Below are 14,760 nucleotides of genomic sequence, written 5' to 3' on the forward strand. Positions count from 1 at the left end.
AGCTTCGGAACTTCTCAGAGCCTGTTTTCTGTCCTGCGAAACTGAAGGCACGTAAGACCCTGCGTGACGCGGGCCTCCCTCCTCACGTCTCTCCGCGGTTCCTCGCAGACTCCCCACCACCTCCACCTTGTCTCCAGGCCCACAACTGGCAGAGAGCGCCAGGCTGCACGTGGCACCTGGGCCTCTGAAGGCAGGCCTCCTGCACAGCCATGGCAGCGCCTGGCGGCTCTCCGGGGCCTGGCAGTGTGTCCTCGCCCTCCCCCAGAGACTGACCCCTGAACTCCTGAAACGTCCACATCAAAAGGGACCAGACACCCAGGCATGGCTGGCTCTTGGTGGCACCGAGGACTCCAAAGGATACTGAAGGAGGTGAGGCTGCCCGGGTCACAGACCAGGCTGCAGCAGCGGGCACATGCAACGCCCTCTGTGATTACACTTCCCACGCCGCCTGTCTGAACCCCTGGGAATTCCGGAACGCCCAGCGGTGTCCTTTCTCCCACAGATGAGCTTTCTGGAGGCCTGGGGCCAACTCCTAAAGCACGGTCTCCTCTGCCAGGCCGGCCGAGCCCCTGGCCGCCACTCTAGCCTGTCAGCCGGTTCCGGGCCGCTGCTCGTCAAACCTACCGTTGCGGGTTTGCGCAGGAGGCGGGGCGGGTGTAACACGCTGGAGCAGGGTTCTCCGAGGCGGGGCTCGGCGCACGCTCCCACCCCAGCGTGGACTGAGCCCAGCTCGGCTTCCGCCCAGCCCTGACCTCCGCCCTTCAGTCCACGTCGAGTGGGCGCGCCAGGCCCCGGGGTCGGCGTGACTCGCAGTGCGCGCCAGGCAAGTCCCGTGGGTTGGACACGCAGCCACGCGCTCCCTCCCCCGCGGCCCGCGCACCTGTCCTGGGCGTGGCCCGATGCCCCGCCCCGCGGCCCCGCCTCGCCCCGGCCGCGCCGCGCGCTGGTTGGCCGAGGCTGCGCGCTGTGCTAATGACCTGACCCTCCCGGCACCTGTGGGCCGCGCTGCCCGCGGGCGCCGGCGTACGCACAGTGCGACCCGCGCCAGGGCACCATGCCGCGCTCCTTCCTGGTGAAGACGCACTCCAGCCACAGGGTCCCCAACTACGGGCAGCTGGAGAGGCAGAGAGGTAGGGGCTGCGGGCTCCCCTGCCCTGCCCAGGGCTCGACTCCCGCGGGGCAGGAGGGGCGAGAACCCCGGGAACGGGAACACCTGTCCCAGGTGGGAGGAGGGGCCCGAGACCACGAGGCTGGAGGTAGAAAGGTGGCCCGCGGGCGTCTTACCCACTTCAGGGACCCCAGCCTCGCGTCGGGCAGATTGGGTGGGGATTTCCTCTCCACGTAGAGAAGTTTCCAGGCCCCCAGTCACTCTGGGGCTCTCCCGCTATGGCCCGTCATGCCCATCCCAGCAAAGGGGACCCCAGGGCCATCTTCCTCGTGCAGGAGGTTTGAGAGAGCCCCACGGATATTGCAGAGACGAAGTGAGCCCAGGCTGTTCTCCAGGAGCACCCAGAACATCCTGGATTGGGTGGTGAGCAGAGAGGCCAAGAGGAGTGACCCAGAGGCCCTGTGGTGCCAGGGCCCAGCTCGCACAGCGTTCCGCTGTGCCCCCTCCAATGCCTCCTCACCCCTCCTGGGGTTTCCTTCCCTCCCACCTCCCTCACCCCAGAGGAGGTTGCCCAGGGCAGGCTGGGCTAAGGGGCTGCAGTTCTTACCCAGGTGGGGAGACAGGTGTCCCGGAACCAGGACCGTGCACTCATTCCCACTCCCTGTCAGGGTCAGGGACACGCAGAGGTCCCACGGCAAAGGCCTCTCTCGAGTGGTCAGAGGCGCCCCCAGCGCCACAGCTTCTTGGGGGGGACACCCTCTGGGGGATGGCTCAGTGACTTAGAGGGGGACAGGGGAGAGACACTGCGGAGACCAGGGCACACAGTCGGTGCCCGTCCAGAGCCCTTTAGCCCTCTCAGGACTGGGAGCGGGGAGGGAGCCCAGGCTGGTGGGTCCCCGGGGCTGGGCTGCCACCAGGGGGCACCTTCTAGGACCGGGATCCTCAACTCCACATTTTGAAATCCAGTTAATGAGTCACCACCAGCAATTTTATAAAATAAAAAAGAACAGAAGCCATCAGAGTGCGGTGCTCGCAGTAAAGGAAACTTCTGTTTCAGATATACATGTATGATAGAACATGTAATTCACATGGGTCGTGGCTTTAAACGTTTAAGAACTATTGTTTAGACTCCAGTCACGCAGCGTACCCCTTTGAGCGTGCAAATCCTGGCAGCCGAGCATGGCCCGGTGACTGTCAGGGAACAGCCTCAGGGTCATCAGTGCTCTGCTCTCCCCTCCTTGTAGCACCAGCTTTCTGAGGGCCAAATGGCCACGGTGATCCTCTTTCTGCCAGGCAGTTACCCCAAGATAGACCCGAGATGCTGGATTTGGGGTCCTCCACTCGTCACTTTTAAATAAGTGCCTTTTTAGGCCTCCCCAGGGAACCCCTGAAGCCAGAAAGGAACTTAAGTCTCTTCTCCCAGGAATCTGAGCTGCAGAATGAATTAAAAAATCTAGCTAACCCAGGGGATATGGGGAAGCATTTAAAGTTATTAGCAGAAGCACCCGGCATATGGCTTCCTCTCTCCTGCCCTCCCACTGGGGTCGGCACTGGCCCCCTAGACAGGGTTAGGCTCCGAGGTGACGCCTGGGGTCAGGGTAGTGGCTGAGCCGCAAAGCCTTAAGGTGACTTTTTTCCCATACGAGGGCCCCTACTGAAGCTTGTGTGTGGAGTGGGGGGCCCTAGACTCTCCGGGGACCCCAGCGCTGTCTCCGGAAGTTCCTTGGACTTCATCTCTTAGCTGGTCACTCTCCAGCCGCCATTTCTAGGAGGACAGAAGCCTGGCGAGCTGATTTTATAACTGGGAAGACTGGAGTGGAAGACGGTGAGGTCAGGAGAGAGTGGAGCGTGGGAGCTTCCCCATTCCTCTGCATCCTCATCAACACTTATAATTTGCCTCTTTTTAATTCTAGCCATCCTAGTGGGTATGATGTGATACCTCATTATGGCTTTAATCTGCATCTCCCTGATGGCTAATGATGTTGAGCATCTTTTCCTGTGCTTATGGGCTGTGTGTACATCTTCTTTGGAGAAACGTCTATTCAGATTCTTTGCCCATTTAAAAAGTGGACTATTTGTCTTTTTATTGTTGAGTTGCAAGGGTTCTTTATATATCCTGGACACCAATTCCTTATCAGATACCTAATTTGCAAACATTTCCCCCATTCTGTGGGTTGTCTTTCTCAACCCAAAGCCTTGGTGTGGACATAGAAATGGGGCCAGAGATTTATTTCAACACATATGAAATAAGAAATGGGTTCAGGGCTGGAGATTTGGTCTTTGGGGAAATGCAGAACTTCACTCTTACTTGCTAACATGTTTACTTTGGGGGCTTCTGCTGTCTGGGTCAAGCATGAGGCGGGGTGGCCCACACATACGGGAGCAACAGCCTGAGGGCAGGCCGAGCCAGGAGGCAGTGGACACCACCGACAACGGTCCCTCCTGAGCTGGGAGCGTCTGCAGGACGCTGTGCGCACCCACGCCATGGTGGGCGAGGGGCGATCGGGAGGTGACCGGAGGCTGATGAGTTATTTCACACGCGGCGGCTGCTGCCAAGAGTTGTGAATTAAAGCTGCGTGGGAGTCCGCAGGATGCAGCTCCGAGCTGGCCCTGCGGCGGGTGGGGCTCAGAGAGAGGGCGGCTAGGGACCCTTCCTTGGCCCCTGAGGGCTGCTCTGGGATCCTGTGAGATGCTTCTCTTCCCTTGTTTGTAAAGAGGAACTGAGATTCCTGCTCGGACGCTGTGGTCTCCGGCTGCAGCCGCCACTTCCGCAGCCCACGCCTCTGTCTTGTCAGACCTTCTTCCCCTTCCCGCGGGGCTATGGATGGCCTAGTAGTGGGATTCGGCCAGGAATGCGGGATGGTGAACTCTGCAGCGCTGGGACTCAGGCTTCACCGTGCATTGTCTCCCCTCCCCGCTTCTAGAAACCAATGGCGCCTGTTCCGCCTGCGGGGGGCTGGTGGTGCCCCTTGTCCTCCCAGACAAGGCGGCCCCGTCCACGCCTGGCGACCCTCCCCGGCCCTGGGACTTCACCTCCGTCGTCGCCCACGTCTCCCTGCCCCTCCCCACCTTCCTGTGTAACGAGGAAGCTCGGGGGGCCTCGGGGCCAGACCCCCTGGAAGTCAGCCTGGCAGACCCTCGGGCTGGCCGGGCCCCCGGCGCACCTCTCAGAGACAGCCTGAACCACCTCAACCTGCCCCCGCTGCTGGCTCTGCCCACACGCTGGCCCCCGATCCTGGGCGCAGATGGGGCCCAGGCTCCGGGCCACCTGCCAGGGGCCGAGCGGGCCCCCCGCGCCCCAGGGGGCTTCCGCACGCCGGCCGCACTGGCCAGGCACCAGCAGCTGCACTGCCACCTGCAGGCTCAACGCTGCTTCACCTGCAAGTTCTGTGACAAGGAGTATGGGAGCCTGGGCGCCCTCAAGATGCACATCCGCACACACACGCTGCCCTGCCTCTGCACCATGTGCGGCAAGGCCTTCTCCAGGCCCTGGCTGCTCCAGGGCCACATCCGGACCCACACAGGTAGGTGCCAGGGCCCATGAGGGATCTGGCTGGGGGGCAGGGTGGGGTCTGGGCCTCAAAGGAGGGGAGGGGTGGGGTCCATAAACAAGAGGATGGATGGGCACACACGGCTTCTTTCTCCTGGTGTCCTGAGGCTGTGGCACAGAGAGCCACACCCCGGGGGGCTCAAAACATCAGAAATGCTCTCTCACAGCCTAGAGCCAGAAGTCTGAAATCAAGGTGTCACGGGGCCAGGCTCCCTCCAGATCTGGAGAGGGGGATCCTTCCCACTTCTGCCAGCTCCTGGGGCCCCAGGTGTTCCTTGTGGCCATGTCATTCCAGTCTCTGCCTCTGTCCTCACACGGCCTCTCCCCTGTGTCTGTGTCCAGATTTCCCTCTAGTTATAAGGACACCAGTCACATTGGGTTCAGGGCCCGCATGCTCCGGTACAACTTAAATTGAACTTGATCACATCTGCAAGGACTCTCTTTCCAAATCAGGTCATACTCACAGGTAACCAGGTTTAGGACACGGATGTATCTTTCTGGGGGGACACAATTCAACTCGTAACACCTGGCAAAGCGCGGGATGCACAGGGCTTCCGCGGGGCCTGACTTCTCAAACAGTCCATGGCCTTCCTGAGTTCTGGAGCAGCGGGGGAGGAGGGGAGCCAGAAAGGCCTGGCTTGGGGGTGAGGACCCCAGGGCTCACACAGCCTGTCTGACGGGCTGGGATTTACCCAGGAGCAATCCCGTCCCTGGGTGAGAGGGTGGTCACAGAGCACAGGCGATGCAGGAGAGAGCAGTTGCGGACAGGAGGGGGGATACGGGGAAGGGAGCTCGCGGTCTTTCATTCTGTAGATTACAAACCACGGCCCAGAAAGAGCGCCAGGGCCGGCTCTGCCCAAGGGCAGCCAGGGGCTGAGCTGGACCCCACCCCAGGTCTTCCTCTTGAGTCCAGGACTTTGTCAAGCACGCGGTGAAAGGGAGACAGGAACAGGCCGGGGACTTACAACAAACAGTCTCTGGAACTGGACCCTCCCTCACCCTCAGTCACGGCTCTGTGACTCACACGAAAGAAGGGTTTTGCAGGAGCCTTCTTCCAGGCTGGAAATCCACCTGGTTTTCCCCGACCGCTGGCTGAGGATGTCCCCTGAGCGCCCCATCACACAGCCGGGGCTCAGTGCCCTGGTCTGGGAGCGCAGGGTCAGCGGCCAGGACGCGATGCTCTGGGCCCCACGGGACTACAGGCTGCTGCCTCCCGGGGCCCCTGGGGCTGCAGGACTCTCCGCGCAGGCAGAGCTGAACAGATGACTCTCACTGACCCTTTCTTTTACACTTGGGGGGTCAGCCTGGAGGGCAAGGTCCCAACAGAAGGACTTTGTCCAAATCCCTGGTCGCCCTGATTGGAGGTGGCCTGGAGGACATGGGAATCCTCATTGGTCCTGAGCGCCTGCCCTTGTACAGCCGCCTTCACCGTTCCCACCGTGGCTTTCGGGGGGTGGGTACAGCTGCCAGGAGGCCTGCAGCGCCTCTCCCGTCCAGGGCTGGTGACAGAGGGCCCCAGGGGAGCTCCAGAAGAAGCAAAGAGCCATCTAGCCAAGATCGGTGTTTTAGCTGCTGCGGTCTTGCCCAGGTTATCAAGCACATGACCCCCTCAGTGGAGGGCAGGTGCTAAGGCCCCCGTCACTGACCCCGAGGGAGCGGGCGACGGAGACGAAGGCGTTAGCCTCACTGTGAGGGCTGAGGAGCCTCTGGGTGGGGGACGGCTTATGCATCTGCGAGCCTGGGGCCACCCTCCGCAGGGCTGTTCTGGCCGCTGCAGCCGGTCGCTCACCTGTCTCCCTCCCCTCCCCCAGGTGAGAAGCCCTACACCTGCCCTCACTGCAGCAGGGCCTTCGCCGACCGCTCCAACCTGCGGGCCCACCTGCAGACGCACTCGGACACCAAGAAGTACCAGTGCAAGCGCTGCGCCAAGACCTTCTCCCGCGTGGCGCTCCTGGCGCGGCACGAGGAGTCCGGCTGCTGCGCCCCCTGAGAGGCGGAGGGGCCGAGGAGCGGGGCGTCCTGGGAGGGCGTCGCCCTTCGCTGCCCCCGTGAGGGACTTCCCGCCGGGGTTGACTCTCGTCCGGCCGAGAGCCGCCTCCATGCTGTCTCCAGCGAGCCCTGGTTCCGGCCCTGTTCCTCCCAGTGACAGCCGGTCGGGAGCCGGTCGTCAGCACGGAAGACCCCCGCGTTGGGCTGACGGCGGGGCTGCGCTGGATGCCCTCCACTGGCCGGCAGCTGGACTCGGGCCGAGCACGTCCGTGTGGGCCACCTGCGTGGGCAGAGCTACCTGGCGGCTCCCCTCCTCCCACCTTTGATGGCATCTGGGCCAAGCCGTCTCATGTCACGCGTGCACAGGCGCACACACGCGGCACGTACACACGCTCCCCTCCTCGCTAGGCCGTCCTGAAGATGGAGCGGCGAGGGAGGCCCCGCGGCGGGTGGATCTGGGGCAATAAAGAGCCCGCACTCCTGCTGCAATGTCCTCTGAGGCTCACCCGGTCCCCTGGGTCCGCGGAGGAGGCCGAGCTCGGACAAACTCTGCTGAGGCAGCAGGGCCCCTGGATAACGGGACCCTTGTGGCCAGAGCGGGGGAAGCCGAGGGGGAAGGGCCTCGAGCTGTGCGGTCCTCACCGGGTGGGAGCACCAGGTGAGCAGGGCGCCTTCCCTTGGAAGGAAGGGAGCGGACGTGGGGACAGTACAGCGAGGGCCAGCGACGGGGTGAGGGTGCGAGAGGGGGACCGAGGCCGCGGGTCTGTGGCAGGCGTTCATCCCCCCAAAGTCTAATTTAGAGGGGAGTCCCTCCTGCACCTGCAGCATCTCTGCTGAGCACCACAGACGCGTCGCCACTGCGGCCGCCTCCCCGAGGCGCACGCCCTTCACCCAGCGCCCCGGCCTCCTCCTGCACGCCCTCTCCTGAGGCTGTAGCATCTCTGACCCCACCCAAGACACACACCTTCCCAAACCGACTCAGATGCCGAGACCCCGCTTCCTTCTCATAGGTGGCCTCCCCTCACCCCCAGGCCCCAGGCCGTCACGCGCTGGGCTGGTCCTGCCACTTGGCAGCGTGTCTGAGTCGTCTGCACCAGACCCTGGAGGGTGGCATTTAGGAAGGAGGAAGGAGGCCTGAGTCTGACGGAGACTGGCCGAATCCTTGATGCAGGAGGGGACACCTGCTCCTCTCTGCAGGAGGGCTGGCCCCAGCCAAGGGACAGGGCTCGGCACCTTGGTCCTGCTCCCGGGACGGCGCCACACGGCAAGCGGCAGAGGCCCCCGCTCGGCCCTGAGCCACCAGACCTGCTGACCTCCTCGCCGTGTGACAGGATGCTGGGAGCGCTCATCAGGCCCACACAGCTCCCAGCTCTGCAGCCCCATCCCTGGGTCCCCACCCGTAGATCCCTCCTGATGCTGAAGTCAGGGGCTGAAGGTCCCTGGGTGGCTGGTTTGATAACGGCAATCAGAGGGGGCCTGGGGACATCCCAGAGGAAACCTGACCTTGACACTGGGCTTCCCTGGATCAAGGGCGACCCTGATGAAACTGACCACCCAGGAGAGCCCCTGCTCTAGCCTAAACCAGACTGATACGTCTGCCCATAGAACAGAGAACCTCTCCAAGGAAGCCACGCTTGCACTCCCAGTCCCACTGCCTCCCCCCAAGAGGGATCAGCCTCCCCCGAGGGACACATGGCGGGACCAGGAGGCTTAGCTAACGTGTCAGTTTGCTGGGGCGGCCGTGACAAACCCACAGAGCGGGGGCCTCAGACCACAGAGACAGACTCCCCCACAGCCCCTGAGGCCAGAAGTCCGAGAACGAGGTGCCGGCCGGGCTGATCCCTGCCAGGGCCGAGGGAGAATCTGCCCCAGGCCTCTCCCAGCTGCTGCATTTGCTGGCGCCTCTGATGTTCTGTGGCTCGCGGAAGCGTCACCCCCATCTCTGCTTCCGTCTTCACGTGTGCGTGTCTGTGTCTGTGTCCAAATTTCCCCTTTTTATAAGGGCACCAGTCGTACCGGGTGAGGACCCACCCTGATGATCTCATCTTGACAACATCCGCAAAGACCCTGTTTCCAAATAAGGCCGCGTTCTGAGGCACTCAGGGGTTAGGACTTCAATATACGAATGGGGGACACCATTCACCCTGTAACAGCTGATGAGAGCACACAGTTTGCCTAGAGAAGCCCGGCGGGTCCCTGTGCTTGGACTTACGGAGAGGAGAGTGGAATGCTGTTCCCCCCAGGCCACAAAGGATCAAGGGGGCAGTGATTCCACGACCGACTTACTAGAAACGCTTCCTCCAAACGCACTGTGACCCACCCGGACGGCCCCTCTCGCGTGTGCAGGTGCCTGACCCCTCCTCCTCTCCGCTACCCTGGTCAGGGGCCCGCAGCGGGTGAGAACAGGCCGCTGCCCTCCAGGGACGTCCCCCACTGTCTCCCGAATGCCCGGGCCTCTGCTGAGCAGGGTGGGCAGCCGGGGCTGGGGAGCGTCTCCTCACCCCTGGCAAAGGCCAAGCTCCAACCGTGCTCGTGTTTGTGCCCATCTCACTGGATGGCTTTTTATTTTTAATGGCATCCAGATGCCTGAAGGAAGCTATATTGTAAATTGTGTTCTATTTCTGAGCACCAATATCTAAATGAAGCGAGGCACCTGTTGGGGATGGAGGAAGGGAATTTCACAGGCCTAAATAAAGTCCATGTCTGCCCTTCTGTGCCGGCCCATGGAAAATGCTCTTATATTTATATCTGGGCTGGCGGAGGGCAGGGGTGGCAGAGGGTGGGTTGGCAGGCGGGGTGAAGAGAGTCCCGGGCACCTGCCACGGAGTCGACGTGGAGTGAATGGGGAAGATGTTCCTCTCCGAGGAGGGCGGCTGCAGTCAGCACGCCTCGTCCCCGCCCTGGGGCCATGTCCCCACCGGCCACTCAGGCCTCACTGCTTCCCACTCTCCATTCCTCAGTGCTCGTGATTTTGCCTGACCAGCAGCATTGACCCGAGACGCTCACTTAAGATTTGGGTTTTTGGAGCCCTCTCCCAACACCCACAGATGGGAATCAGGAAGGGGTCCAACCGTCCCTCACACCGTCCTGGGTGAGGAGTGCACAGACACCTGTTTCCTTGCAGGACTGCTACCTGGGTCCCCCCCCAACTACAGGCTTTCTCTACCCAAATTTTACGCATCACATTTCCACTTTTCTCCCTAAAGAAGGCCTTTTGGCCACACAGCTTCAGGCACGTTGTTGGTACCCCTCTCCAGGGAAGAAGCCCGGGCCGGGGGGACAGGAGCCCCAGGACCTGAGGAGTTGGAGGCAGGTGTTTCAGAGGCAGCCCGGCTAAGTCTGGGCAAAAGCAGGAGCCTAAGAAATCAGCAGGATTCTGGACAAGAGGAGAATCTCGGAACGAGCCGAGGGAGGGGCGGCATCTGCACCACATGAAAATCGCTCCCGGGAGGCGCGTGACGGGCGGCGGACAGAAAACCACCGGGCGCTGCCTTCCGACTGGGACGCGAGCGCCTGGCCCCGTGGCTCAGGTCCCGGAACAGGTGTGAGAGGGACACCCAGCCTCTCGGGGGCCCAGCTCCCCGCCCCGCTCCCCGCGGAGAGACCTCTCTCCTGAAGCCCCAGGCGCGCTAAGGTTATGGCTTCCCTTCCAGAAGCCCAGAGGCTTCTATAAATACCGTGTTGGGGGTTCTCTGGGAGTTCTAAATCAGTCCGCTGGCTACTACCTATACTCAGCGAGCCCGCTCCTGGCCTCCCCCTGGTGGCTAAGTATAGCTCCCTGGGAAAGTTCAGTGGAACAGAAGTTTCCAGCCGCCATCCCCTTGCGGACGGCGGAGGGTTCCAGGGAGAGCGCCCCGGCTGCCAAGACTCAGAGGCGTAGGGAGAGGCTGGAACTGATGTGGGGCGCGGAGGCACCCGCTCCCCAAGCCGGGGTCTGTGGGAGTCCGCCGCAAACACAGAGCCTCCGCCAGACGCAGCAGTGAGGCGCTCTGGCCCCAGCCTTTACGGTGGCTTCATTCCACTGTGAAGCCTTGCTTTCCGCTTCGGAGCGAAGGGAGCGGGCTACCCTCTGTTCCACAATTCAGGAGGGGCCCGGGAGACACAGCAGCAAGAGAAGACACTTAGCGCACCAAAAATAAACTATGATCGCTAACTTTAGGGAGACCCTCGACCTTTAACCCCTCCTAGACTCTACGTCCATTTCTTGACCACCAAGTTCTGGCTCCAGGAAACCTCTCCTCCCAGCTGCCCACCCACCAGCCCAAGCCGAGCTGCCCAAGAGATGGTCTGGCAGCTGCCCAGGGTGTCCTCAGGTGCCAGCAGAGCGCTGGGGAGAGCTGAAGGACAGGAGGGCAGAAGGTGTGAGGGCGGGGCTCCCACCAGGGTCCGTCCTGCTGGGTGAGCGCGGGCCATCCTTGGGTATCATGTGGAATAGAGACCGTCCTCCCAGGCGTCAGTCAGTGCTCCCCACCGCCCAGGGTTTCACAGCCAGCTCTGGCCCTCAGGGCTGCTTTTGTCCCCTATAAGGATCGCCTGTAACTGGTCCTCAGGAAGAGGCGGAATCACCTCGGTCTCGCTCCCAGCTCAAACCCCTGCCCCCTTTCCTTCCCCCGGGAACAGGCCTGGGGCCCAGGACACAGTGACGCCTGTACTTCTGTAGGGAAGGCAGGTATGGAGTCACAGGGGGCTCTCTGTGAATGCTGCAGCGTGACCTCTGACATGCAGCTGCTCTGAACAGGCCAGAAAGAGACTGAGGACAGTCGGGGTGACCCTGCTGGGCATCGGGGAGGCGTGGCCCGCCGTCGCAGTGGCTCCGGTCACCCCAGGGGTCGTCTCCCTCCTCCTCCAGCAGAGTAGTTCTCACAGGTGGCCTGCAGACCCGTCCAGGGGGCCGCGCTAAGGGAGACTCGTTACGTCCCTCACAGCCTCGATGGTGCAAAAGCAGGGGGCTGCACCGCTGGCAGCCCCGCACAGACCGAGGCACCAAAGTTCACCACCACACACTCACGCGAAGCAGTGCGGCTCCAGGACGCCCTGCATCCTGCGTCCTGGTCCCTGTGATGTTCTGAGTGGAGAGGCGGGGAGTGTGCGGGGCCCTCCACTGCCACTGGAGGGGGACCTGCCGGGTGAGGTGTGCAGGGTCGCCTCGACCACAGTCCTCGCAGACGGCTTCTCAGAAAAGGACCAGTGAGCCTGCCACTTCAGGGAGGACGGACAGTATTTACTGCCAATGATAGCACTTGCGCTTTCAAGAGAAAATGGCAATTTTGGGAATGTCTGTCTTCCATAAAAGCTTGGCAATTTCCCAACGTTAAAGACTTTTCTGATGAGGAAGTGAGTTTTTCATACTATAAAATGAAACATGTCAGGGACTTCCCTGGTGGCGCAGTGGTTAAGAATCCGCCTGCCAGTGCAGGGGACACGGGTTCGAGCCCTGGTACTGGAAGATCCCACATGCCGCGGAGCAACTAAGCCCGTGCGCCACAACTACTGAGCCTGTGCTCTAGAGCCCGCGAGCCACAACTACTGAGCCCGTGTGCCACAACTACTGAAGCCCACGTGCCTAGAACCCGTGCTCCGCAACAAGAGAAGCCACTTCAATGAGAAGCCCGGGTACCACAACGAAGAGTAGCCCCCGCTCGCCACAACTAGAGAAAGCCCACGCGCAGCAACAAAGACCCAACGCAGCCAAAAATAAATAAATAAATTTATATTAAAAAAAAAAAAAAAAAAAAGGAAAGAAACGTCAGCATTTGGAAGCTCTGTGCAGTCAGTGAAGCAATATTTTCCAAATGACCGACGCAGACGTCACAAAGCCCCGCCTGGACCAAAGACGCAAAGCACCAGACAGAGCAGGGAAGCCAGCGGAGCAGAGTGCGGGAAGCTCGCTGCCGGGCGCCAGGATCACAGCACACCTGGCAGAGTTCTGGTGCTTTCAAACAAGAGCCACATCGTCCGAAAGCGCGTCCAGCGCGTGCCCGCCGCACGGCTAGGCTTCCTTCCCACACGTCAGCCAAAGCGTCACGAGGAGGAGGCTGAGAGGACAGCCTGGCCACACACGTCCACGGGGCCGCACGTGGACACTCGCAAAGATGCAAAACACCACCACTCTCCTCACTACAACTCTGCTTCACAAGATAGCTATTGTTCACAAAACGTTACCACGTGATGGGTTTATTATTGATAATTTTAAATGAACTTAGTAAACGAATTCGGCAAATTTAACTTCCAAAATGGGTAAAAACAGATGGAAGCCTCCACACAAACTAGCTCTTTGGGGCCCTTAATCGTCTGGGCGGGCGCAGGGCCCCTGAGACGCACGGCGTGGGAACCCCCAACCCTACACGGGACCCGCGAGTGTGAACGTGAGCCCTCGGGGCCAGAGCGGCAGGTGGGCCGCCGGGGAGGCGCTGGGAGGGGGGCCCGCCGCTCCAGGGAGCCATCCACCGGTCACTCGGGGTAGCTCTGCCCTGACGTGTTTCCTGCTTCATCCCCTGACGCCGGAAATGACTCTCCGCGGCCATGTGGTCTCCCCACACGTGCATCACGAGAGACGGGCCCTGTACTCACCTTCCCCACCCCACAGTCCGCCAGTACCACCGCTCAGGCCTCCTCAGACCAGCGTCTTCACCTCGACCTTCATGGCCTTCACCACAGTCCACATTCTCGCCATCTCCCAGGCCGACAGTGCAAGAGTCCTCCCGGCCCCCACTGCCATCTCCCATTCAGCCTCCATCCTGCACCCCAAGGGCGGCTCCAACCTGCTCAGCCCGCGCCGTCCCAGCCTCAGCCAGGCTGTCCGCCCCACGGTCTCAAGTTCAAGCCTGTCATCCTTAGCATCGCACACGAGGCCACTTTCTCCCACGAACCCCCCATACGGTGGCAGCCTCTGTATCCCACGTGCCTAACCTCCATCTGATCCGGGACAGACCCTGGACAAACGCCAAGGGAATGGGGGAATAAAGAGGGAACAGGGCAAGCCTTGGTCTAAACCAGACTTTCTTCCCGCTTCGATCCAGCTCTGGGGCTTATCTCACAATCACGGCTTCTTCCCGCCCTTGGATACGGGTCTGCTCTGCTTAGTACAAACGTAATAACCATCACCAGCCCCAGGAGGCCCGGCAAGCAGCCTCCTGGGCTTATCCAGACTGCATGAATCGAGCCCCAGATCTATTTACAGGGGCAGCTGGGGTGCAGGACCACGTGTGCGGGTGTTTGAAAGCAGGTAAGCTGGGTGCACGTGCCCCCTGATGAGGGAAATACTTTCCGCAGTGGTTGGCTCGAATAGGGAGGCCAAGGAGTGTGGGCGGGGTGGCAGCTGCCCACCCCAGCTGGCGAGGCTTCTCAGCCTCGTGCATACAGTAAACGACGCCGTGTTCGGAGCCCTCGTTTCAGAAAACCGGAAGCTACAGAGGCTGCGTTATTTACTCCTGATTTAATGAACAGTTTCTTCTGAAGGGTGACTGCACTCACCTGAGAGCTTCTTTGGGGACCAAAAATAATCAACAGTTACTGCGGATGGACATGGCATGGCGCTGACACGAGCCCTCTCATGGCTTTATCCCCCGTGAGGGAGGACGCTGGCACAGAGGGCCCAAGCAGCTTGTCCAAAGTCACACGGCGGGTCCACGGCAGGGCTGGGATTTCTGGCTCCAGAGTGTGTAGTCTTGGCTCCTAAACCACATTGCTGCTCAGTAAGCAATTCTGAGCTTTCCTTTCACTTGGAAATCAGAAATAAGGCGCCAGATCAGGATGGCAGATAGGTTTTTAATCCAGGGCCAGGGCGTGGGGTGAGATGGTCAGAGGGCGGCCGGACGTGCAGGACGGGAGCTCTGGAATCCACATGGGAAGCGGGTCCCCTCCCACGCCTGGTGGGGGGAGGAGGAGGGCAGGCAGAGGGAGATGGGCTGGAAGGAAGGAGAACAGCAGGAGACACTCACCATCTCAGAGCTGACCGGGCTTTGGGAAACGAGAGAGAAAAGCTGAGGAGAAACAGGAAAGGGAGGTTGGAGCGACAGGTCCACAGGAGGGCTGACACGGGCTGCTGCGAGCCGGGCTTGGGGGCTAAAGGCGGGTACGCAGCCCGCAGCCCCTGGTGACCAGCCCTCCGCAC

General features: G+C 61.3%; 1 protein-coding gene across 1 annotated transcript; it reads left to right on the forward strand.

Annotated features, from left to right (window-relative positions):
* The first annotated feature begins 977 nt into the window (after nucleotides 1-977).
* Nucleotides 978-7,140, forward strand: SNAI3 (snail family transcriptional repressor 3). Its single transcript, XM_082368525.1, has 3 exons — nucleotides 978-1,130; nucleotides 4,033-4,632; nucleotides 6,470-7,140. The coding sequence occupies exons 1-3, from the start codon at nucleotides 1,055-1,057 to the stop codon at nucleotides 6,646-6,648; spliced, it is 855 nt and encodes a 284-aa protein (XP_082224651.1). The 5' UTR covers nucleotides 978-1,054; the 3' UTR covers nucleotides 6,649-7,140.
* Nucleotides 7,141-14,760: the final 7,620 nt, after the last annotated feature.

This window comes from Balaenoptera borealis, assembly GCF_965194805.1.
Source record: "Balaenoptera borealis genome assembly, chromosome: 19".
In the NCBI taxonomy this organism is placed as follows: Eukaryota; Metazoa; Chordata; class Mammalia; order Artiodactyla; family Balaenopteridae; genus Balaenoptera; species Balaenoptera borealis.